Here is a 25,280-nt window from a genome sequence, read left to right on the forward strand (position 1 = left end):
GGTCTGTGCTTGAACCATGGTTCCTTCCAAACACAGAAACGCTCCCTTATGCCATCTGCTAACATTGCCCTGGAAGCATCTGAAAGTACCCCCTGCCTGGGCTGGGGGGAGTGTCCATGGAGCTCTGTGCCCTGTGCAGATACCTTTCCCTCTCTGAATTTCCTTGACAGGCTTTAAAAGCTTTTCGCTCACATCCGTGGAGCTCCAGATGCTGACAAACTCTTGCGTCAAGCTTCAGACCGTCCACAACATCCCCCTCACCATCAATAAAGAAGGTGAGAGCGGTCGTCAGTGCCCTTGTGTGGACCAGCTGCAGTCATGACCCACCCCCTGCCTTTCCTTTACACCCCCTTGTCCTGCTCTTACCATTCCTTCTGGCCAGAGGCCTCAAGGCAGCTGTGAGTGGATGGTCTTGTAAAACAATCCCAATTCTGACCACACTTAAACCCTGAACAACCCAGCTCTGCTGCAGCTAGTTACTGTAGGAAGATTTGATTGCACAATCGCTGCCCCCAGAAGTTTGCTCTGGGTAGACAAGATGCAGCAAGCAGAGGGAGCGGGCAGGGGAGGGTCTGCTCAAAGGTTCCAGAGTTACTCAGTCCCACAGTATAATAAACAACCTGTGGAATGTTTGCAGTTCACTTTCTCTCCTCCTAGTTTCTCTCCCACTGCTCCTTTGACAATGAATTCCTGCCCATCCTCTGTAGCTTTACTCCGTCTCTCCCATTGTTATTGGGTGGATTCTCATATTATTTCAGTCATTACCATTCCTTTTACTTTCCCCCATCGTTCAATGGACTGAAGTCCCTTCCCCTGTCCTCCTACCACTAACCCCCTAGCCATTGTACCCACAACAGCCCTGGCCACTAACCCCACTCCTTCCTCCTGGAGTACAGCCCCTCCACTTCCCTGGCACACGTATGTCTGTGGGATTGTCTCTTTGGTATATTCTTTAGAATGTGATTTTAAAACGAACGGGCTGGACATGAGAAAAAGGTGTAAAGTAGCCACAGCCCTGCCTATGACTGAGACAGGCGCAGGATTTTCAGATTGCATGTTTGTGGTGGGGGAGCTGCTCTGTTCCGTTGTGCTGTCTCCGTCCTCATCAGCTGAAGGCGTCAGTGTGAAATCATTTTAGCTGACTTGGTGAAATTCTTGGACTGCGTGTTTGACGGGGAGGGCATTTGTAATGAAATGATGGGTGCTGCTGCTGCAAAAACGTGAAATGAAGCAAACGTAGGGAGGCAAGATGTCTGAGATGCTGGGAGCACGTTTCTGCTGGTTCTCAGTGAGTAGATTTGCAGAGGAGTGGTGCATGTCAGTTAGTGTGATGGTGAGTTTGCAGATATGAGTCCAGCATTCAGAAATGCAGCCTGTACATAATCACTGTGTATCATATGGTCTTCTCTGTAAGAGATCGGGGCGTAGGCAGTCTGGCCTACTGGTTGTTACTGGGCTGGTGTCATGGAGCCAAGGGCTGGCCACAAGACGGTAGTTGGCAAGCAGGGATCAGAGTCGGTGCAAGAACTGAAATAAGTAGGCAAGAGTCCTGGTCAGAGTCAGGCCAGGGTCAGAGACTCAGGGTCAGGAGTAGTTACCAGGCTGGAGTCAGGAGGCAAGAGTCAGTGGCAGGCCGGAGTCGAAGACCAAAGATCAGACAGCGGGGCAAGGTCTGGAGCTGCGGCAGCCAGAATTCTGTGTGCTTGCCCAGGCAACTTCTCGGATCACCTCCAGGGTTAAGTAGTAACCGTGGGCCAATCAGAAGGCCGCAGGGTACTGTTGCTCTGAACGCTTTGGGCGGCACTTCCTGCAGCAACTAATCTCCACAGTGCTCCTAGGTTGCAGCTCTGCATGGTGTCCTGGTGGTGATGGGGGAATGTCAGCTGCCCCAGACTCCAGTCCCGCAGATCTTTACAATCTCTGACTCTTAATGCCAGGCCACTGCTTAAAGGGATGCCAGCAATTTAAGACTCACGCTTCTGTCTGAAAAGTTTTACCTACTGTGGTTACAAGTAATGGCTAAGATCAGTGTCGCTGACAAATTAGAGAGAAAATCCTCGACCGAGAGAGAAGAAAAGCTGAGTCGGACCTACGTTTTTCCTAACTCTGCCACTGACTGGCTGGGTTACTTTGGGTAAATTCCTTCACTGCTCTGTGCCTGTTTCCTCTGCAATGCTTACCAGTCTCGCCTGTTTAGATGAGAAGTTCTTTGAGGCAGGGACTCTCGCTTACTCTGTAGAGTGCCCAGCTCACTGGGGCCCTGATCTTGCTTAGGACCAGCAGGTGCTGCTGTAATATAAATAATAATATTTTTCAGTTTTCCTTTGTGCAGTTGACAGCCCTCTGTGAATAGTCATTTTCACTGCTTTACCCGTATAGTCAGTTGGTTTCTTCTGTTGTTTGGGTCTTTCGCAGCAACACTGGGGGAGATGAAAAATTTAAAAATAATGAAGTGTGATTGTAAAAGCTCCAGAATTGTCAAGAGGACTCTGGGACAGGAGCGATACCTGGAGCAACTTACAACTCCTTTCTAAAAAAAGCTGACTAGATGTCATGTTCCTGCTACCAGGGTTAGACACTTCATCTTCCACCCTGCAATCTCTGTGATGTAAATCTGCTCTCAGTGTCTTCCCTTTTGCCACCTCTCTGAAGCTGAACTAAAATCTCTTGGGTCTTTTGTACAGATGATGAATCGCCCGGGCTTTATGGATTCCTGAACGTCATTGTTCATTCTGCCACGGGGTTCAAGCAGAGCACAAGTGAGTGGCAGATCTGTAATGTGCAAGTGGGGGTCTGTTAGGGCCAAAGGACAGGAATGGGGTACTCTGGGCGCAGAGATGTCAGTTTGGGGATACAGGGTTTGGTGAGGAGAATCAGTTTGGGTGATTGGGAGTGGGAGATTAGTGTACATTTGGGGGATGCTGACTAGCTTTTTGTAGCAATAAAAACTCTCAAATAGATCAGGCTCCAACACTAATCATTTCACTCTTACCCTGTTTTCTGTCATTTTTCTTACCATATGTGCTGCTTACCCAACAGTTTATGGGTAAATCGGCTCTTGCTTCCTCATTGCCCATTTTCCAACCCTGTTTGATCCTGCAGTGAAATGTCAAGGCTCAGTCTCTGACCCCACAGTAACAATGTCCATGGTAATAAACACTGGATTAGGAATTCACTGGAGGATCAAGCAGGAAGCAAAGCTGAGCAGTGTGGGGTGTGGAGAGAGTCCTTGTTAAAATACACACACGCTTTCTGCAGCAGCTAAGGTAACCAATCCAATTTCCATTGAAGTCAGTGGGGTCTTCCTGTGGGGTTTGCTGAGCGTTGGAATGGACCCTAACTTCCAGGGTGCACACACTTCTCTCTGTGTAACTGCACACAAAACAAGTCTAAGAAAAGAGGAGACAAAGTGCCCTTTCTACTAAGTGACAGAAATGCACCTCCTGGGCTGAATTGAGGACTTTATAATCAATGTGTGCCAGGGCCTCTCTATGCTAAGGACACTTACGCTGCTGTGGTTACATCAGCATAATTACACCCATGCTACGTAGGTGAAAACCCATAGTGTAGACCCATTGCACAGTGTAATACAGGCCATGCACTAGCCCAGGATAAGCTGCACTATGCCACCCATCTACACGGAGGGTTTGCACTGGTGTAGCTACACTGGTTCCAGTGTCCTCAGTATAGAGAGGCCTTTAGGTGAGAGAGCATCTAGGAAGCAGTGGTTATAGAAAAAGGTTATGTTAATCTTAACAAAGCCTCTGATTCTATGTCTCCCCTACAGACCTGTACTGCACGTTGGAGGTGGATTCCTTTGGATATTTTGTGAACAAAGCTAAGACCAGAGTGTACAGGGACACTACAGAGCCCAATTGGAATGAGGTGGGTATGGCTAGTTCTTCGTGTGATTTATCAGCCATGCTGGGCCTTGTTTATCCCCTTGAGGCAGAACATTTGCAAATGAAGAGGCTGTTTGGTTTGCAATCTGTACTGCATGAACTGGACCCTTCTCACATGTGCAGCACACCTGAAAGCACAGTCTGCAGGGTTCCTGTCATTTCCTCTGGGCTCTTACCATTTGTAGGAGATTTTAATCTTGGAGACTCACTGATGAAATGAATGTCTCAGCAGCAGATGCACTTTGCATGATCAGCCAGCTGATTGCACAGCCTTTATTTGTGTGTGTGTCTGTGTCTGTGTCTTTTTTTTAAAGTATCTGTGGAAATACATTGAATAAGGAAGTATTTTTCGAAGGAGAGGGTACAGTTATAAATTTAGCTTTCAGCCTCCACCTTCTTTATAGCAGGCTTATTTTAAACCTAGTGAAGTGTAATTAAACACAAGAAATATGGGACTATCTATTTCTTTCAGTGGTACACCACTACAACATATTGAAACTTGACCAAGGGACCAAGCATCTTTCATGCTCGCCTCCAAAGTGCCCCTCAAATGGACTCAATACTGTTCTGCTCGACCTCTCTTTAAGACCCACTCCATTAGATGAAAGATCTTTGTCAGTCACTTGAGTGGTTCCTTCAGATTGATTTCAGTGAGGCTATACAGAGTCAAATATCCAGAAGACACTATCTCCTTGTTAACTAATTGCTGCTCTTCTCCTTCTCCTCTCCCTTCCCCTTGCTGCAGGAGTTTGAGATTGAGCTGGAGGGCTCACAGACCCTACGGATTTTGTGCTATGAAAAATGCTATAACAAAACCAAGCTCACCAAAGAAGATGGAGAGATCACAGATCGAATCATGGGAAAAGGCCAGATCCAGGTGGGGCTGCCCTTATCCATTCCTAAGCCCTGCGCTAGGATAAACAGTGGAGCTTTTGATTCCTGGAGCTCCCTTGTCTCTTGGAGAACGCACCGAATGCTGGAAGTCTGGCAGCCAGGTTGAGGATTCTTTGAGACACCGCTGGGAGGTTAAATGTGTTACTGGCCTTTTTTATACTCCTCTGGCCCCAACAGTGGTGGCATTCTGCAGGGGGTTTATTGTTGGAGATAATTGGGGGATTCATCTTCTGTCCTGTCTCAAATCCTCCCTGGAGAGAATTCATGGTCACAACTCGAAGTCACTGGGGCCTATGTGCTCCATTTGCACAGGGAAAGAGAAAGTGAGGGGAGTGGCTTTGTGTGTGAGACACGGGGTGGCCTCTATCAGTCCCCTAATAAGTCAGTCTAGAGAAAATGCTATCTGCCCTAAAGTACATGCCGTGAGTGTATTGACGTGATGGTAAAACCAAGCAGGACTCTGACAACAGCCATGTTCAGAACTTTGTGTCCATGACAACAGGGTACATCTAAGATTTAAATGGGCTGTTTGACCTCTTCTTCATTCAGCGTGTAACATTTCTGTGTTTTGCAAGCACCAGAGTTTGGAGAGATGATGGGCTGGCAGCAAAAGGGGCTGATGCTCCCAGAGAACTGAGTGGCGGTGGCCTAAAGTTCTGGGCATTAAGTTTCTGGCAAAGATCCCAGCTGTTGCAGGATGGGGGCTGGTTGAACATGTTGTATTATTCCCTCTCCTCCTCCAAATCTCTTCCCTTCTGTTCTGAAGCCCCAGTGACATGCCTGGACAGTTGTCCTGAGTATGATATTTGTTTGAGTTAGACCATAAGCTGTTCAAGGCATGTACCCTGTCTGTGCATGTGTTCTGTAAAGCGTCCTGTATGTTTATGGCACTCTATGAAATAACTACCTGCACTCTTCACCCATTTCTGTCCGTTTCCTCACCACTTCCTCGGCATCGCTTTCTTGGACAGCTGAGTGGTAACTGCACAGGCCTTGTCCTCCTGTTTCCAAGGGAAATAGTCCTACAGATCCATATCTGTTATATCAGTATAACTGCGTCAATCTGGGGTATAAAAAATCCCACCCAGGTGTAGACAGCATTATGTTGGCGGGAGAGCTTCTCCTGTTGACATAGCTACCACCTCTTGCGGAGCTGATGGGAGACGCTCTCCCATTGGGGTAGGAGCGTCTTCAGTGAAGCGCTGCAGCAGCTTTTTAAGTATAGACCTGCCCTTAGTCCCTTTCCCAGACCTGAAGACGAGCTCTGAGTAGCTCAAAAGCGTGTTTGTCTCACCAACAGAAGTTGATCCAATAAAAGATATTACCTCCCACACCTTGTCTCCCGCATAGCACAGTCAGGCTAACGGGGACTGGTTACTTCCCTTGGGGCTGTGCTGACTGATGCTCAAAGTTTCAGTCCTGAAGCTCTTAGTTGTGCTTTCATCTTAGTTGTGCTTTCATCAGTTGTGCTTTCATCAGTGCACCAAGTCACCAAACCCTGGATTTTCCAAAGGTTTCAGGTAGAGCTGGTTTAAAAAAAAATTCTTTAAAACTTTTTTGGACAAAAAATGGCTTTTCGGTGAAACAGACATTTTCACAAAAACCTCATTTTTTTGTTAAATTTTTCCATTTTTTCATAATTGAAAAAACAAAATTGTTTTGGGTTAAACTTCTCAGTTTTCAATCAGGAAAACAAAACAAACAAAAATAAAAATAATTAAAATTGGTTTTGGGGATTTTCGTTTTTGGACAAAAAACCTGAACATTTTTAAGGAAATATTTCAATAAAATAATTTTTGACCGGCTCTAAAGTCAGGTTTCCACTGTAGCCCTAAATATAAACAATCTCCCACCTTTTCATGTTTTACTGGATTTTTTTTCCCCCTAATTTTACAAAGAAACCCTTCTGTCACATTTCTGAACAGGCTGAAATTAGGCCAGGTCAGGCTGTCCTTAATTCTCAGGAACGTCTGTCTCATCACAGTATTTATTTTCAGGACTATTGTGTAGTTCAAAAAAAAGAAAAGAGGGAAAAAAGCAGTCCTAAAATAACCACACTGCTGGGATCTGTGTTGATAAGAATTGTTACGGGCCGATTTATTTTTTTAAGAGGCCACTGAACGCTCCTTTTTAAAATCAGGAAATACTTCTAATATAACAAAAATCCTGGGGATAAACTGGTGGGAATTCTAACTAGTGATGTCCGCATTTGCTCCTTTTGCTATTTTGAATATTTGTTTTCTTTCAAGACTTTTCCAGAGACTTTTGGTTTGTGCCGTTTTTTCATTTAATAGCCTCTGGGGCTTTGTGGTGTTGTCATTATCCAGGCCAAAGTCTGTCCTGGGTTAAGATGTACACCATTCTAACTATGGGTTTCAGAGTAGCAGCCGTGTTAGTCTGTATTCGCAAAAAGAAAAGGAGTACTTGTGGCACCTTAGAGACTAACCAATTTATTTGAGCATAAGCTTTTGTGAGCTACAGCTCACTTCATCGGATGCATTCAGTGAAAAATACCCATTCTATGGAAGCCAATGGGAGTGGGGTGAGCTTTTCCATGGGCTCATTGAGCCTAACCTAGCCTCCCAGAACAGTCAGAGTCACATCCACATCCTCCCTCTGCAAAAACTAGGAAAACATTTATTTTGGCTAAAACCACCGTATATTAGAAATCATTTATTAGAAACCATTTATTATTATTGTAAATCGGTGACTTCCCACTGCTGGGATTTGTGAATCACCAAACTCCGTGTTGCAGAGACAAAGACAATGAGTCTAGAAGACCAGGACTCTGTTTGCTGTGAAAAGTTTATTAGCTCTGTCTGTTGCATAATGGAAGAGCAGGAAGGAAGGCTCTAAATTGGTCCACGGTGTGCAGAAAATTGTGGAGGCTTCCAGGAACGGGCAGCAGTTTAATGGCTCCCATTGCTCATATGTTCCTTTCCTATGGAATGTTTTACCTACCTCTTTTACATCCACATGTAAGAGCTTTATTATTGTTTGTAGACTCCAAATTTCCCCACGTTTTTATGAGCCTCAGAACTTTATTGTGAGTGTGCTGCTTGTGAACCTAGCAGTAAAATCCCCCTCCTAGGGCCCCTTCTCCCTGTCATAGGAAGGGCAGCAAGCTGAAGGGCTCTTTAACACCCTGTGTATGCACAGACATGCCTACTTACCATGTCTGATGCACTGATAAATGAAGTGAAGACAGAAGATGGGCTTCTGCAGCATTTCTCAAAAGCAGCCACTGTGGCCGCTTGCAGCCACAATGGGCTTTTCATGCAGCCACAGCCTCCTGGGCAGTAATGGGAGACGGGGGGCAAAGCAGTGGTCCCTCCCACAGGGCCACCAGCAGGGGTTGGACCCTGCCCCCCTCTGGAGAGACAAATGCTGGAGGAGCAGGCAGCTAGTGAGTTCCCCAGCTTCCTGGGGAGAGGAGGGCCAGGCTGCAGCAGCAGGCTCGGGGGTGGCAGGCAGCAGGCTCTGGCCACGGGGCTCCAACCCCCAATTGCGGGGCTCTCCCATCGCCCCTGGCCCCTGCTGCCTCTGCCAGCCCATTGTTTTTTCCCCTGCTTGCCCCCTACTGACCTCCCCATCCAAGGCTTAATTTGTCCCTTGGCTTGCCAGGACTAAGTAAGTCTTCTGCTGTGAAAAGTGATATTTGTATGCCTGTTAATATTACTTTTCACAGCAGCAGACTTACTTGCTAGCAAGTCTTTTTAAAAAAGCAAAAGAAACAACAACAAAAAATACAAGAACCTGCAGAGCATCTTATTTATGTTTCTATTCTGTTTAGGGCCAGTAAAGAGTAGAGACAACTGCATTATTTTTATTATTGAGTCTTCAAAACGTTTCAGTAAATTACAATGATTTGGCTGTGGATATGTGCATATGTATTTATTTTTCCTAAAGTTAATTATTTTAGGAAAAATTTGTCAGCACAGCCACCAGCACTTTGAGGCCACCAAAAAATTTGTTGTGAGAACCCCTGTTCTAGGGCACAGTGCAGGGATGCGGGGGCTGGTGTCAGGATATTGTTTTGTATTACCATAGCAGGGAACTCCTGGTTTAGTTACATGGAGACTATCAGCTCCACTCATCTCTAGCTAAGATTTTTTTCCTCTCCATTGGGCCCTTTTGCCCTCTGGATTTTGCCCTTCTCCGTTTGGCAGACTCATTTCCCTGTGTCTCTAGCTCTGCAGGAATTAACATGGAAGCCTTTTGTTTACTCTTCTGACTGCGTCCGGGTGAGTGAGGATGTCAGCGTAAATATGCCCAGCCCTGGGATAGGCTGCAAGAGTGAACTGACGCTGTGCACTATGATCCTGCTCCTAAAGCCAGTACAGTTCTGAACAACAGTCCCTTTCTCTGCATGAGCAGCTCAGACAAGCCCAACCCTCTTTCCCCCCAAAACAGTGCTGGAAAATCAGGGGGTGGGGGTGGGAAGGAGGATGTGACCTTAGAGCACAAATATTCTGATGCTCTAATAGCAGTTCGCCAATATTCCTCTGTTGCCATGCAAGACCATCACCCCTATCTGTTCCGTTATCTGGGCTGGCTTGTAGAATTGCATGGGCTATCTCCCTTCCTCTTTCTGTTATTTAGACCTACAGATACATGTTTTTCATGCAAAACTGACAGTCACAGGCTGCAGCCCCCAAGATCCACCTCCAAAACCATTTCCACACTCGAGTTAATTTAAGAAGCTTGGCCATGCGGAACAGCATCCTAGCAATGAAAAGAGGGTGGAAATGAAGAAAGCTCTGGGTCATGCCTAAAGGGCACTGGGGGAAGGATTAACATGACAGTGGAGAGCTCTAGGAAGACTGGGTCCAGGCAGGACTGGGTGCTTCCAGAAGTAACAAGCCACAGACAATAGTTTCCCACTGGTTACAGTTAGAAACCACTGGAGTGTGAAACTGCCATGGAAATTCAATAAAGGGAGGAAGTAATATGAATAAATAACATAAAATGCACTACCTGAAAGGAGGTGTTTCTTGTTTCCTCCGCTTCCCTCTTCCGTCGATTCCTCTTTCTCTCAGTCCTTCCTTTTTCCCTTTATGTATCTTTCCTTTGCTCTTTCTCTGAAAAGCCAGTGCACACTGTGATGGGTTACTGAGCCAGACCAGAGCCTTTTCTCCTTAGTCCCTGGCTTACCTTCCCCACCACCCCGTTTCCTGCTGTCTCTCTGCCACATGCCTTTTCCACCTACATTCCTAATTTGGGTCTCTTCTCCTTGTGCCTGATCCATGAGGTGCTAAGTGCCCTCAGCCCCCGTTTCCACCACCTTCTCCTCCTCCTCTTCCTCCTTGTCATCATCATTTTTTCTTAAATGGGTGCCAAGGCTCCTTAACTGCTTCTGGGCCAAGGTCCTTCCTGCAGAAATCCCTGTTGTGTTGAGCTGGTTTATGCTGTTGTGATCTGTGCAGGCTTTAGAGAGATCATTTGCTTGGCTCATTTGCGTTTCACTTTATAGCTCACCACAAGGGAACACCAAGGAACAGGCAGCTGTGAAACTCAGCAGGGCCAATAGAGCAGTTCTGTTCACACTGCAGCTGAATATTTGCTAGCAACAGCAGAGTTTAAAGGTGGTCCTGGCCTGGTTTCCCTGAGCAATGAGGAGAACTATGCTAGCCAGACTCTGTTATAGACTGTCTTCCCTACCTCATAGGAGGGAGTCTGTGGCAGGTCTGTCCTTGTCCTCTTTGGTTGTGGAAACACACCAGACACAAGCTTTAACTGATTCAGGAGATGCATGGAGAGATCCCTGGGTATTAAACCAAGTTGAATGAAACTGGTACACAGTCTGAAATCATGGCAGAGGCAGCCTTCTCTCAGAGCCCTCCCCAGCCTTCTGTAACACGTTCAGACTGACAGCATCGTTGTGGCCTAGTTCGCTTACAGCAGTTGTCCTCTGTGGGGGCATATCATCTGCAGATTTTGTTCTCTTCCTGGATGTTCCATTTTCCAGGTCGTTGATCAATAAATCAGACCTAAAGCCAGTCAATGTGACCCCCTCTGCTTGTCAGCACCCCCTCTGTGCTGAAGTGTCTCACTCACTAGCACCTTTTGTCTTCATCCTCCAGCCAGCGCCCTGTCTGCTCCAGCTGCCCTTTCCCCACGCTGGAGGTCAACTGTCTGCACAGGCCAGTATTGCAGGCTTGCTCAAAGCTCTGCTTGCCCTTGGCTCTGTTATTTCCTCCTGTGTTGTTAGGCCTGATCTTCCTGTCTTGCTCAGCAGCGCCGAGTGGTTTTTTCAGGTCTCATTCTTTTATTTGTTTATCCCAATAGCACTTTAAATAACAATGTGAAAAGCACTTTAACCTTGATTATATAATACACAGGGATGGCACTTACCACCTGACCTTGAATTTCTCATGCACCTTCCTCCCAGCTTCCTCTCCATTGAGTACACACTGTTCTGTTTGGAGAGGTTCCAGCCTGGGGGGAGTAGGAGTTCTTCCAATCCAGAGTTCAGGATTGGGGGAGCATGTGTTCAAGTGGGGGGTGGAGGAAGGGACAGGCAGCAGAAGCTATTATGTCAGCCTTCAGCAGGCACCAAGGCTCACTCACAGTCATCCATCTGGCTGTTGCTTCCAAAGAGTACTCGCCTGAGGACGCTGACGGTCCTAACCAGCCATATGGCATGTGCTCTGGAGACAACAAACAAGAATGCAGTTGGCTTGTGCTTTGAAACATCTGTTGACTTGCATTCATCTTGCCAGTCTGGTGTGAGTTAGTAATTGTGAGCCTGAACTCCACTGATAATGGAGGAAACTCTAACTGGGGCCTGCTGGTACCACCCGTCGTGTAGCTTCTCTTGTAAAAGTTCGGAACACCCAGGCCCACTCTGAGTGCTAGCACCCAACTCTCTCTTGCCCCCTCCCCCCTACAAACTTAGCTACTGCTTCTAGGTTATGAATACCCACCATTGTAAGATGTAGGGCAAAAAACATCCTGGTCAGAGAGCCTCGGCCTTATTCATCATGGGAGAGATCACCAGAAGGGCCATTTCAGCAGAGTCCTTAGTGAAAGGCCACTGCAGTTGGCTGGGCTCAGCTGCGCTGCATAGGAAACCAAACATTTCAGAACTGGTTTCCTCCTGAGCCTGGGAAGAGAATGTGCTTGTTGAAAAAAAACCTCTCACACTGCAGAATTCTTCCAGCTTGGAAACTCTTGTGGTGTGGGTGGGAACAACGTAGATTGTGGCTGCCTGGCAGTGACTTGGCCAGCCTGACAGGAGGAGGCGGGCCTTCAGGAAGAAGTCTCCTCAAAAACCTCCTGGCTAAGTGTAGAGTCTGGGGTTGCTGAAGTAACAGTGACTTGGCACAACTGGCCTTGTTAACTTCAGACACAGTGCAGCCACGATGTGGGAACTGCTGGTTACCAACTACACTATGCAAGGGATCTTCAGATATTTCTACCAGAGCTGCACCTATCGGAGCCAGGCAGATTCGACCGGGAAACACACACATGCCGGCAACACCACGTTGTGGACTCACGTCCGAAACAAAGTACGCAGAGAAAAGGTGGGCTTGACTCTCTCTCCTCCTCCTCTTATCTGGGGTTTCTGAAACATAGGAGAAGGAGAAGCTTTTCTTTCTGGGGTTTCATGTGTGTAACTGACAGCAACGTTTTGCCCTGTGTGTTGAGAGCTGGAAGTGGGGATTAGGCTTCGGAAAGGGAGAGGCTGAACATACTCGGTAGAGTCAAGGATACTGTGGGTTGCATTACCCCTGCTCGTCTAGCATTCGTCCTCCGCTGTGCAGTGAGATGCCAGTGCTGTTATATTGGGGGGGGGGGAAGGACAGGGTTGATGAGGTATGAGATTAGTGTTAGTTACTAAATTCCTTTTCATTTGTGCATGAAGGTGTATTTGAACCTGTGCGTCTCAAGGTGAAAGATTAGTGCGCTCACCCACCCCTTGCCTTGCATTTTTCAGGGAATAGACTTTGGTATTGCAAAGCCATGTAAGGAATCACAAATTCATTTTGTCTGGTTCTAATTGCTGGTATAGCTCCATGTTCAAACTGTTGTTCCTTTTCTGTACGTTCAGTCTGAGCCAGTTGTAGCTCTTTGGAGGTGAGTGTTTCACAGATATCACCGACCTTGCTGGGGGATGTTCCTATAGAACTTGACAAGCTATTTCCCAGCCTTGTAACTTTCCTGTTGAAAGAAATCAAGCTAGGTTAGCAATGGAGACCCAGGATTTCATTTCAGAGCATGGTTTTGATCAGTGGATTCTTGCAACAGCAGGGGTCTCTCTTTCAGTTTCAGGTGCATTTTCTCCCTTTGTGTTGGAGCTGAAGTGAAAAAGAATAGGGCAGGCCAGAGTAAGACACTATATCTACCTTCTCCTGTGATCTCTGGGCTGCTTTCCCATTCAGCTCTTCTCTTGCTTCATTCCCAAAGCAGAGCAGGATTTAAAAAAAGTAGTAATTTCTTTCTGAGCGTTCTGTGTGCTTAATTTTTTCTTTGGATGGCATGTATAAGTCCTCCTGGATCACCCCATATTCCTCCTCCATTCTCTGACTGTCAGACCCAGCATCGGGTCATCATGTCTTTGGAGCCTAGGAGAACTGGATGTAGCTCCTTTTTGGAAACCGACCCAAAGCTCCAGTGCTAGGGAAGCTTGACAGAGATGCTGGTGAAGCACTCCCTCAAGCCCCGCTCCTCACTTCATCCTGGGGCTGAGTACTCCAGCCCTGCCTGTCTCTGGGAAATTGTGATCCAAATTCCCCTCTCGGCCAGATTGTAGCGTTTGGCCTCTGGCTTGTATTTGAGGAAGTGTGGGAGCCATAGCACCTGGGGGTAGCTCTTGGAGGGAAGGTGTTTCAGGCAGTACAATCTCTGCCACATGTCCTCTGCATGTAGACTGCATCGTCTGTTTGGACGGGGGAGCAGACTTCTCTCCCCACTCCCAGAAAGTTCCGTGGGCTGGTACAGAGGGGGAAACAGCAGAGTGCAGAGCTGAAGACGTTCTGACTGACTGTAAGGAGGATGAGCTTAGTAACCCCCAAAACCAGAGACTTCTAAATAAAAAAATTAATTAAATAAGAATACCCTACAGCATGGGGGAAGGAGAGCACCCGATACAGAGTACTTGTGTTCACTTTAATACACGTATAAGGTACTCAGCAACTGTGGTGATGGGTGTGTTGTGAGAACCTTGATGGATCAGATAGAAAGAGTCTAAGTGACAGAGGCAAGACGAATATTATTGAAGATGTAATAAGTTACTAATCAGCAGTTTCTGATTGTTGGAGCAGATGTTTATAAATGTCTATTCAGTGTCCTTGGTAGCTGTTTCACTAGCAGGAGTTGAACAAAAGAGCTAGAAAAATTCTGATACTCAGTTGGATGGAGAGGATGTAAAAGGCTGTAAATAACTCAGTATTTAAACTTTTTGTACCCTGGACCTGTGAAACTGCACCCACAGAAAAGGCTTCCAAAGCTAAAATAAAAAGAGACAGACAGACACACACACACACACTCACTCTCTCTATTAGGAACAGGAAGGAATTGGGAATCGTATATATATAATATTCCCTAATTCCTGTTCTTAATCTTGTTATTCATGACCTTTGGAAATAAATGTTAAAATACTCTTTGAAGTGTATTATCATGGACCAAACTGGTGCCAGCATTTGGGCTTAGGACCTGTGTTTGGGTTTGGGACCTGCAGCTTGCTTACCTGTGTTTTCAGAGAGAAACAAGCCCTAGCTGTGTTTCAGATCTTAGCCCTTTCCTTTTAGAAAATTTACTCTCTCCCTTCCTGACTCCCGATTCGCTGGGGTGGGATGATCCTCTGCTGTCTATTAAATATGGCTCCTATGTTATGGCAGTGAAGGAAGCCTCCTTTTCTATCAAAGGTGAGATTACTGGCTTTAGAAGAGCATTTTAGCTCTCTTGAGGTTTCTCTTGTTAAGTGGATATTGCACATTTGACACTGGGGTTTCCATATACACATGTGTGATCCATACCCAGCCTTGGTTAGAGTGCAGAACTCTGTATGAGTTACCCAACATCTGAAACTCAGGGCTTTTCTGATTCCCCTGTGGAAATGGGAGTAAGTGGTGAAGGCATTGCCATGCAGACTTGCATAGATTTTTTCAAACTGGGTGATTTAGTCTCTGAAACCAATTCTCAACTCACAGGCAACTTCCATGTTTTTCAGCTGGATCCGCAGGTGTTACAGGATAAAGATTGGCAACGCACAGTCATCTCAATGAATGGAGTAAGTAGAGTACAAACTGCTGGCACTGCTTCTTTGCCTGACCTTGTGTGTCAGATTTATTCTCTCTCTTCTTTGTCATAACATTTTGGAAAACTAAATAAAACATTTATTGCTTGAAAAGTAACAACTAAAGTCATCCTTGCAGGTTGAAGTGAAGCTGTCAGTGAAATTTACCAGCCGGGAGTTCAGTCTGAAAAGAATGCCATCTCGTAAACAGACTGGGGTCTTTGGAGTCAAGATTGCCGTTGTCACCAAGTGAGTTGTCAGGTCATGCTTTTCTCTGTTGTTTTATTTTAAACACAGTAGGTCACGCTTTTCTCTGTTGTTTTATTTTAAACACAGTAGGCCAATGGGGCTGCACCTACTTAAGCCCTCAGTGAATGGAGGTATGCAGATACTTTCTTGCCCTTGTGTGGCTAACACATGGCAATTTCTGCAGGCAGGAGCTGTTTCACATTCTCCCAGCTTCATCCCGTGTATGGAAAAAAACCTCCAGAAGACCTCAACACACACACACCCTTGCTTGGAAATCCAGTATGTTTACTTTCAACATCTCTCACTCTGCCGTGTTCCGGAAACACCCTGGCCCTTTTCCTCTGTAGTTGGCTGACTTGGTAACAAATTTCCAAAGCTACTGAACTGCAGTATTTCCTTTCCATACTTGGAAATGTTCATGCTCTTTGGAGCCATTTATATTATTTTAACCCCTGATCTTTTGTCATGTATCGTTTGCCAGAAGAAACCTGTTTGTTCGTGTTAGATAATTTAGGAGACCTGGTACTTCCTCCCCACGGAATTACTATTAACTTGAGAGCAGTATGACTGCTATTTGTCCAAGGGCTGCATAGGAATCCTCTAATCACCTGCTAGCGTTGCAAGCTCACCAAACTTACTTCTCTATAAGACTGCAGTTCCTCCATGGGAGAGGTTTCATGGGACTGAATGTGCAGAGATGAGACAGTTCATAACCTCTCTACAAAAACAGACATTAAATCAGCTACTCAGGAAAAACAAACGAGCTTTCTATGGACAGTTTTCATATGACTATGAGAATCCAGCTATTGTGTGATGTATACGAGTCTTGCTATTGCTGAAAACAGATAAGCTCTCCGGGGGAATTAGCTGCTAAATTTTCCTAAACTAGGAATACACCCCCTGTGAAAAGGACCAGCTCAGGGGCTACACAATATGGCTAAAGTTAGACTTGTAAAGTGCATGGGCCTTTTGCTTGCCCAGAGCACAGATGTGAGTGTCATCATTTGAGTGTCGTCTCGCTATAGAGGACACCAGCTCTGACTGTTCTTGACTCTAAACCCTTGAGACTGGAATAATTTGCTCATAATAACCAGTATCTTCTGCCATTTTTATAACAGCCCAGACTTCTCAAAATGGAGGGTTTTTCAGAGAACTTCCTAAATGGATATTCTTCCTCTCTAACAGTGTTGGGCTATAGAAAAATGCTGGTACAATGTCAGTATTTTTGTGAAGCTATTTGCTGATTTGGTCAAGTAAACCCTCTAACATGGAGCAAGGTGGTTCTTCAAATGCTTGCTCATGTTCATTGCATATTAGGTGTGTGTGCTCGCCACATGGACCAGTGCTGGAAGTTTTTCCCTAAGAAGTATCCGTAGGGAACACCAGAGACCGCCGATTGCTGGGCCATCATCGCCCACTTCCAAGCAGTAGGTCGCCCTACTCAGGACAATCTTCCTGGCAATTGGCCCATAGTAGCTCCCGGTCCTGTTCGATGTCCCGGTACTGGTCAAGTAGTGGAGGTGTAGATCAATGGGTATCCAACACAGATCCACCGAACACAGTTGGTTTCAGAGAGCCCGACCAAGACAATCTCGCTTGGACAGGTTGGCTTTGGGACGCAGCAACTAGCATGGGTCGGACAAGAGCCACCACTCAGCCCAATCCTGGTCACCTGGTACCAACTGCGCCGCTGGTAGCTCTGGCTTGGAGCAAGATTCCCTGACTGCGGGACAAGCCCTGGTACCGGCAGTGCCGACTATATTATCAGCACCGAAACCAGCCCCAAGCGCAGTGGCCAGAACCCCTGGGGGCTCACCCAGCCTTCCCAGGCTACCCGATTGGTGTCGGGAGCCTCGGAGAGGCCAGAGGCCTCGGTATCCCGTCCCCCTACGGTGCTCAAGACTTCAGAGGGGTAAAACCCTGCAGGTCCAGGACTACCCAGGGGAGCAAGCTGATGTACCACCAATGGATGTGGACGTTCCCGCAGCACTGGCATTATCCTTGTCGTCGCTGGACGAGGCTATCATGGGGCCCCTTCACCCAGTTACTCAGGATGACACCAAGGTGCACCAGGAACTTTTGAAGAGGTTCACTTCTAACCTGGGTCTTCAGGCAGAGGAACTGAAAGAGCCCTCAGACTCTCTGTTTGATGTTCTCGGCTCCCGCCAGTGTGGCCCTACCCCTTTATGAGGGGGGTCTCCAAAATCACTAATGCCCTGTGGCAGACCCCCTCTTCCCTGGCCCCTATCTCTAAAAGGGTCGAACGTAAGTACTTTGTGCCCACCAAAGGGCATGAGTACCTATACACCCACCCAGCCCCCAATTCCCTTGCGGTTGAAGTAGTTTACCACAAGGAGAGGCAGGGACAACCCAGGGCCACCTCCAAAAATAAAGACTACAGGAGGCTGGATCTTTTTGGACGTAAAGTTTATTAGTCTTCCAGCCTTCAGCTGAGAGTAGCCAACCACCAAGCCCTCCTTGGCCGATATGATTTCAATATGTGGCAAGCTATGGCCAAGTTCGAAGGGTTGCTCCCTGAGGTTTCCAAGAAGGAGTTCCAAGCGATCCTTGATGAGGGTACTACTGTGGCCAGGGCAGCCCTCCAGGCAACATCAGATGCTGCTTCCTGCACCAGGGCTTCCTCTGTCTCCATGTGGCAAGTTTCTCGAAGAAGGAAAAGAGAGTTACCTTTTTCGTAACTGGTATTCTTCGAGATGTGTTGCTCATGTCCATTCCATGACCTGCCCTCCTTCCCCATGGTTGGAGTTTCCAGCAAAAAGGAACTGAGGTTGGGGGGAGCCACCGGTGCCCCTTATACTATGCCATGCAGGCGCCACTCCAGGGGTCGCCAGAGCCGGTCCCCTACGGATATTGCTGAGGCAAAAACTTCCAGCACCGGTGCATGTGGCAAGCAAATAAACCTAATACGGAATGGACATGAGCAATGCATCTCGAAGAACACCAGTTATGGAAAAGGTAACTGTCTTTTTCATCCTTACCGCTGTGTTAGTCTGCACCTCCTAAACACTTAAGTGATTAGTGATTTTGGATGTCTCCATTTTTGGGTGTCCAATTTGAGACATTTTTAAAGGAGCAGATTTTCATAGGGTGAGTGCTCACTCAGTCCTTTTTGAAAATCTTGGCCTAGAGCTCCTTTCACTCAAGCAGTCTCATCTTATCCAGTGCCTAATGTAACTCTGGTAACCATGTTTTCTCTGCCTATGTCATACTGAACTCTTCTTCCTGTTTTTTCTCAAGGAGAGAGAGATCAAAGGTGCCTTACATTGTGCGCCAGTGCGTGGAGGAGATAGAGCGACGTGGGATGGAGGAGGTGGGCATCTACCGTGTCTCTGGGGTTGCAACTGATATCCAAGCTTTGAAAGCTGCCTTTGATGTCAGTAAGTATTTGCTCCTGAGGTTTTCCTTTGCGTTATGATCTCCTGAGTGATGATCTCCTTTCAGGTTACTGTGCTATTTTAATCTCATGTAGCCCAGGAAGCATGAAGAGGCGGAGACCCTGGTGCAAAGGAGTATCCTCTTACCCCAGCTGTGTGTTTTATTATTGTCCTCCAGGTGTAGATTTCAGAGTAGCAGCCGTGTTAGTCTGTATTCGCAAAAAGAAAAGGAGTACTTGTGGCACCTTAGAGACTAACCAATTTATTTGAGCATAAGCTTTCGTGAGCTACAGCTCACTTCATCGGATGTTGTAGATGTTAACCTGAGGTATTCAGTGGAATGAACCCGTTTATTGAGAAATACTTATTATTCCTCCCAGCAGCCCTGAAATGGCGATTTTGTGTGCCTTGCCATGGTAAACGGCAGACACTTTCCTCAGGGGAAATGGGAGCAACCGGCAGTCTTATTTTCCACAATGTCAATGAGAATTCTGGATTAACAGGAAGTCCCTGTGGTTGTTTGAGACTCTTGTTTAAAGGAGCACTGGCAACATCAAAATAATTTGAGAAATTTTTTTTGAAGGATTTGATAGAGAAGCAGAAAATTCTGGTTATTGGAATGTGACTGAGAGTCTGGTCTCCTGGGTTCTCTTCCCAATGCTTCCCATTAGTGCTTTGTGTGACCTCAGGCAAGCAAAGCTTTCTCTGTTCTTCAGCGTGCCCATCTGTAAAATGGGATGATAATAGTACTTGCCAAGCTCTGTAAAGCACTTTGAGTCCCTTGGATGCAAAAGGGGTCCCATGTTATTGCTACACTTTAAAGAATGTCCTCACCTACATTCTGGGTTTCCAGCACCATGGGGGCGGGGGGATGATTTACATTTTAAAAAATGCAATTGTTTTGTGTAAATGCTAACACATTTCATATGAGGCTGTCTTTGGTGAGAGGAGGTGTTTTTAACAAAATTCACATTTCTGACCTAAACTGCTTGATTTTTGTCTCTTGAACTCTGCTTAATTGGGAGATACTGAGGGTGCTTCTGATTGTACCAGAGTGTTCCCGATGGGGATGTGGCTGTTATTAGTTATTATACAACATATTATTAGGAAGCTGAAAAGCATTTAATTGACACTGGCTCAGCCTCATATGGGGCTTGATCTGGATCTCATTGAAGACATTGACTTCACTGGGTGTTGGATCCAGCCCACGACACTGGTACAGCAGAAGTAATTCTAGGTAAAGCAAAGTTTCTTTTCTTGCGCCCTCCTCCCGTCCCCAGCAGATGTAAAGCTAGATGTCATCCTGGCTGTCCTGGGGGGTCTAGCTGCAAAGTGGTCACATTATAGCTACTCTGATCTATTAAGCAGCACTGGGATAATATAAATGGAGAACTCAGAAACCAACCTGAGCAAAGTGACTACAGGTGATGAGCGTCAGCTATTTGGGTAGGGGGAGAAGATAAATAAAGGATAAACAGAGGGAACCGAAAAAGAGAACAAGAATAAGGAATGACTTTGAAGGACTACCAGCTTCAGTACCTGTATGTCTCCCTGTTTTCTCTTACAGACAACAAAGATGTGTCCGTGATGATGAGTGAGATGGATGTTAATGCCATTGCAGGGACATTAAAATTATACTTCAGAGAACTGCCTGAACCCCTCTTCACAGATGAACTGTACCCCAACTTTGCTGAGGGCATTGGTGTGTAACAGAAGAAATCATTGATATCTACCATGTGCTAAGTGTTATGATGGTTTTCTCTAGGAGGCTGCTCCTGAGGCCTTAGAAAAGGCTTTACTCAATATGAAGAATAATATTTAGAATATTAGAAGGAAGTCGTGTGACAGACTGTGGAGAAGGGAGGCAGAGGCTATTTCTTTGGCTCATGAGTTGCTCAGAAGAGAATTCAAATCCTGCTTTACTGTGCAGGTTTTAGTGTGGGCAGTGGTTTCACTTACCTGCAAGAATGGAAAAATTCAAGTACTAGGATGGACATTGCCTACCTATTAAGAGAAGAGAAATCCTATTTGTCTAGGCCCTGAAATGGTATCTCTCCTATTCATTCTCCAAAAGGAGATAAATCTGGTTTGAGATGGGCTGTAATCTCCTGTGTTGACCCAGAAGGGAGGTATCTTAGGCCACGTCTACACTTACCAGTGATCAATGCAGCTGTGATCAATGCAGCTGGGGTCAATTTAGCAAGTCTAGTGAAGACCCGCTAAATCGACCGCAGAGTGCTCTCTGGTCGACTCCTGTACTCCACCAGAACGAGAAGAGTAAGGTAAGTTGATGGGAGAGCATCTCCCATCAACACAGCGTGGTGTAGACAACACAGTAACTTGAGCTAAGCTACGTCGACTCCAGCTACATTATTCACATAGCTGGAGTAGCGTAACTTAGGTCAACTTACCCCGGTAGTGTAGACAAGGCCTAAGTGTTCTGAGTCTGCAATGCACTTGTGGTCTCCTGCACAGAAGAAAGGATTCTCCATCACCTGTCTAACAGGGGAGAACTGAATTCAGATGGGGAGCGAGGCTGTGCCTGGATTGAATTCTAAGCCTCTTGTCTCTATAATGAAATTGCAGCACATTGAGCATCACCCATATTTTCACATTTCTTACACCGTCAGTAAAGCTCTCATTCCCTTCCTGTATTTTTTTTTTTCTCTCCTCCCATAGCACTCTCAGACCCTGTTGCAAAGGAAAGCTGCATGTTGAACTTACTGCTCTCACTTCCAGAACCCAACCTCGTGACATTCCTTTTCCTTCTGGACCATTTAAAAAGGTAACATACAGACCCTTCAGACAGGTGCATTTCATGTGTAAATCCATTCCAAGTGCCGTGGAGAGAGGTGCCCCTTTCTTGGAGATGTGCTGTGTTACTCAAAGAGCCCCTTCACTGATTTCATTTCCCTTTGCTCTGTATTGAGTAATGCAGGTAAAATAGGCCTGGTAAAGTGCTAAGTCCTGTGTTCCATGCTCACTGTTACTGAAGCCATTATGAATTGTTCCCAAGGAAGGGATGAGAAAGATCTTTACAGTGAAAATGTGATCTGCAACACACACACACACCCTGAAGGACACACATCATATCTCCATAAAATCACACTTGTGCGTGAATGAAGTAACCAAACACAGTAAATGGGATAAATCTTAAAAGTCTTGACTACGTTCAAGGGCTCTTCCTGGAGCCTTGTCTTACCAGGTATTTGCACTTTAACACCACCCGTCTTTTAGGAATTGCAACAATACTTCTTGCGTTGGCAAGAGATTGTTCCTTGCTGAGTGGGGCCTGCTATATGGAATTCGCTCTCCCTTCCTAGCTGTATCAGTCCTCCCAACTGTTTAACATCTATAAACCTTCCATTTTCAAAGGTGCTTATTACTGTCACCCCATAGTTAGATGTTTCTTCCCCTTTATCCTCCTCCTTGCTTAAAGGCCTTTTTTGGTCTTATTTGTTTGCCATTTTTTCAGGGGAACTTTAGTATATGGTGCTTTTGTGTGTTTGTAATTACTACAAGATTACGGTACAGTGCTCGGAGCACCTTAGTATTCATGAAATGAGCTTGTTTATTACATGCACAGTGTTTTCATGTAAGAAATTTAGTTTTTTAATATTCATGTATTTGCTTTGTGTTCATGCTAGGGAACGTAGAGATGAAGGATGGCCTTGTGGTTAAGGCTCTGGTCTAGGATCCAGGAGATCTGGGTTTAGAACCCTGCTGGGGTGTAAATCTACCCCACACTAATGTGCTGTGCACTAAGCGTCTGTGTGGACCCTGCTGCTGCACACTTTGAAATGGGGTTAGATTAAAGCACACTATAGAACTTCTGGAGCATGGCAGCTGGATCCAGGCAGATAGTTAGTGCACTTAGACAAGCCCCCGTGACGGTACAGCATCTAATCCAATAAGGCCCCAATCTCAGTTGGGAATTCAAAGTGCTACTGTAATACAAATAATAAAAATTTGAGGAAGTCTAATGGCCTGTGGTACGCAGGAGGTCAGACTAGATGATCACAATTGTCCCTTCTGGTCTTAGAATCTATGAATGAGAGACATAGCTAGTATAGTTGCTTATTGAATGTCTGTATCTAAAACCTCTTAAAAGTAGGTAAAAATAAAGCTGCTTAATAGGAATGTTTCTTTGAGCCACAGAATATAGAAACATCCTCTTTCTCCGTTGTTTTCTCCTGCTAGGGTTGCCGAGAGAGAAAGCATCAACAAGATGTCCCTGCACAACCTGGCAACTGTCTTTGGACCAACGCTGCTCAGACCCTCGGAGAAGGACAGTAAGATTCCTGCTAACCCAACCCAGCCTATAACAATGACAGATAGCTGGTCACTAGAAGTCATGTCCCAGGTAAAAAGCTAAATATTTTAATTAATCTGATAGAGACAATATCTTAGCCTCTTTGTCCATAACCGGGCTACCTGCAATCATTCCAAGAGGCTTTGGCAGAGCCATCCTTAACAGCTGTTCTCTAAGGTGGGTGAGCTAATATCTTCTATTGGACCAACTTCTGTTAGTGAGAGACAAGCTTTTGAGCTATACAAAGCTCTTCTTCTGGTTTTCCAGCACAGTTTAACTAGAACAGCATGTTCAGTGTGAACGAGGGTTATTTTTAAAAAAGCATGCTAGTAAAATCAGTGCTACAAACTACCCTGCTAACAAGCCAGAGGGTTAATCTACAGAGCAACTTTCCACCATGTGAGGCTCAACACCATCTTTAAACCAAGTTTGGCAGTGTTTGCTCAGACAGTTCAGCATATATCTGTACCAACTCGGTCTCTAGCACTAACATTTTGGTGCACCCACATCAACTGTACATCACAGCTCTGTATGTACTTCAGTGACAAGAATTCCCGTAACACACATCTCTCAGTGCCTTAGTAACTGGTTCTGGGGCTAACAGATTATTGGTACAACTGGATGGCATTTTTCAGGTAAATAGTTTATCTGATGAAAAATGCTGTTTGAACTGACCTGAAACTGTTCGCAAATTTCAGACAGATATTTTCACCCATTCATAAAATGGCCAGAGAAAGAAAACAAGAAGGGGGAGGAGGTGCTGTGGCAACTCTTCATAACCTTTAGCCTGGTGGTTAGGACACTCCCCTGGGATGTGGGAGACCCAGGTTTGAATATCCCTGCTCTGGAACAGGCCAAAAATGGACTTTTTTGATTCACCAGAAATTCCGAAATATTTGATTTGGTTCGACCCAACTCAGATTTTATTTTCAATTTTTCAAAACTGCCACCAAACCAAAAAATCAGTTATTCACACAGCTGTAATTGTTGGTGTTTTTCACAATGCTTCTTTCTCTTCCACTGTACCATGTGTACCAACATTCAAAGAGACTTTTTGCTGGTTCCAGAAGTCATTGTCCACTGACGCTACAATGCCTTTTGGCAGGTATTTCCAATATGCATGCAAGTTAAGCAGGTTAGACTGTTGGATTATCTGGCTTTGGTAAAAGTGAGTTAGTAATCAGAAAGATTTCAAAACTGGGCTGATCTGGAATACTGACAACTTCACTGTACCTCAGTTTAACATGTAGGATGAACAGAGAGCCATTGAAACATTTAAGTTGACTAAATTGGATCTAGACTGTTCTCAGTGGTAGCTGATGACAGAACAAGGAGTAATGGTCTCAAGTTGCAGTGGGGGAGGTTTAGGTTGGATATTAGGAAAAACTTTTTCACTAGGAGGGTGGTGAAACACTGGAATGCGTTACCTAGGGAAGTAGTGGAATCTCCTTCCTTAGATATTTTTAAGGTCAGGCTTGACAAAGCCCTGGCTGGGATGATTTAGTTGGGGATTGGTCCTGCTTTGAGCAGGGGGTTGGACTGGATGACCTCCTGAGGTCCCTTCCAACCCTGATATTCTATGATTCTATGAAATATTCATGATCACACTGTGCACTGCAATATAGGGCTGATTTATGATTTCATCTCCCTTCCTCTTTCCAGGTTCAAGTTCTTCTTTACTTTCTGCAGTTGGAGACTATCCCCACCCCAGACAGCAAAAGGCAAAGCATCCTCTTTTCCACAGAGGTGTAGGAGTCTGGTCACAACAAGGGGGCTTGTACAACTGTTCTTGGTGTGAATCTGCCACTCTGAGAACAGGAGGACTGTTTCTTCTTCGGACATTATTGGCCTGTTCCTGTCATAAGGAAGCATAGCCTTCAGTGCTTCTGCTGTTTGTCAAACAGAGCTAAGCTGAAGAGAAAGGAGAAACTCCCTCTAGTTTTGATCCGTAGAATAGGGAAGAATTGGACTGGACATGGAGCTGTGCTGAAAGGCTCCAGTAGAAGGAGCAACAGACACTTTAACAAATGCAACACAGAGTGCGGTTGTTGCTCTTGGGAAGGTGAGATGGTATTCCTCATTTTTATGGATGAAATTTATCATCAAGAAGCTTCAAGCTTTCTACACGAACACTTGTCAGGATGCCCTTCTGGGGTTAGAGGGGAATTAAAGGCTATATCACAAGTGTGTCTTTAATAACTGCTGTTTTAAAATACTGTCCTGGGCCACACAGAATAGTATCATTCAGCAAGGGGATCTTTGATTCCTCCACTGAGAAATTCAAGTCT

The 25,280-nt window shown here is 45.7% G+C and overlaps 1 protein-coding gene across 2 annotated transcripts in view; it reads left to right on the top strand.

The window, feature by feature from the left end:
* Positions 1-24,744, top strand: part of BCR (BCR activator of RhoGEF and GTPase) — a 126,368-nt gene extending 101,624 nt beyond the window's left edge. For both annotated transcript variants that reach the window (XM_077834927.1, XM_077834928.1), the window contains 11 exons: positions 171-275; positions 2,685-2,759; positions 3,788-3,885; positions 4,648-4,779; positions 14,971-15,030; positions 15,176-15,285; positions 18,544-18,683; positions 20,248-20,382; positions 21,360-21,465; positions 22,881-23,043; positions 24,655-24,744. In XM_077834927.1, the coding sequence (XP_077691053.1) occupies positions 171-275; positions 2,685-2,759; positions 3,788-3,885; positions 4,648-4,779; positions 14,971-15,030; positions 15,176-15,285; positions 18,544-18,683; positions 20,248-20,382; positions 21,360-21,465; positions 22,881-23,043; positions 24,655-24,744 (1,214 nt within the window). The remainder of the gene's footprint in view (positions 1-170; positions 276-2,684; positions 2,760-3,787; positions 3,886-4,647; positions 4,780-14,970; positions 15,031-15,175; positions 15,286-18,543; positions 18,684-20,247; positions 20,383-21,359; positions 21,466-22,880; positions 23,044-24,654) is intronic.
* Positions 24,745-25,280: the final 536 nt, after the last annotated feature.

This window comes from Eretmochelys imbricata, chromosome 15 (genome assembly GCF_965152235.1).
Source record: "Eretmochelys imbricata isolate rEreImb1 chromosome 15, rEreImb1.hap1, whole genome shotgun sequence".
Lineage (NCBI taxonomy): Eukaryota > Metazoa > Chordata > Testudines > Cheloniidae > Eretmochelys > Eretmochelys imbricata.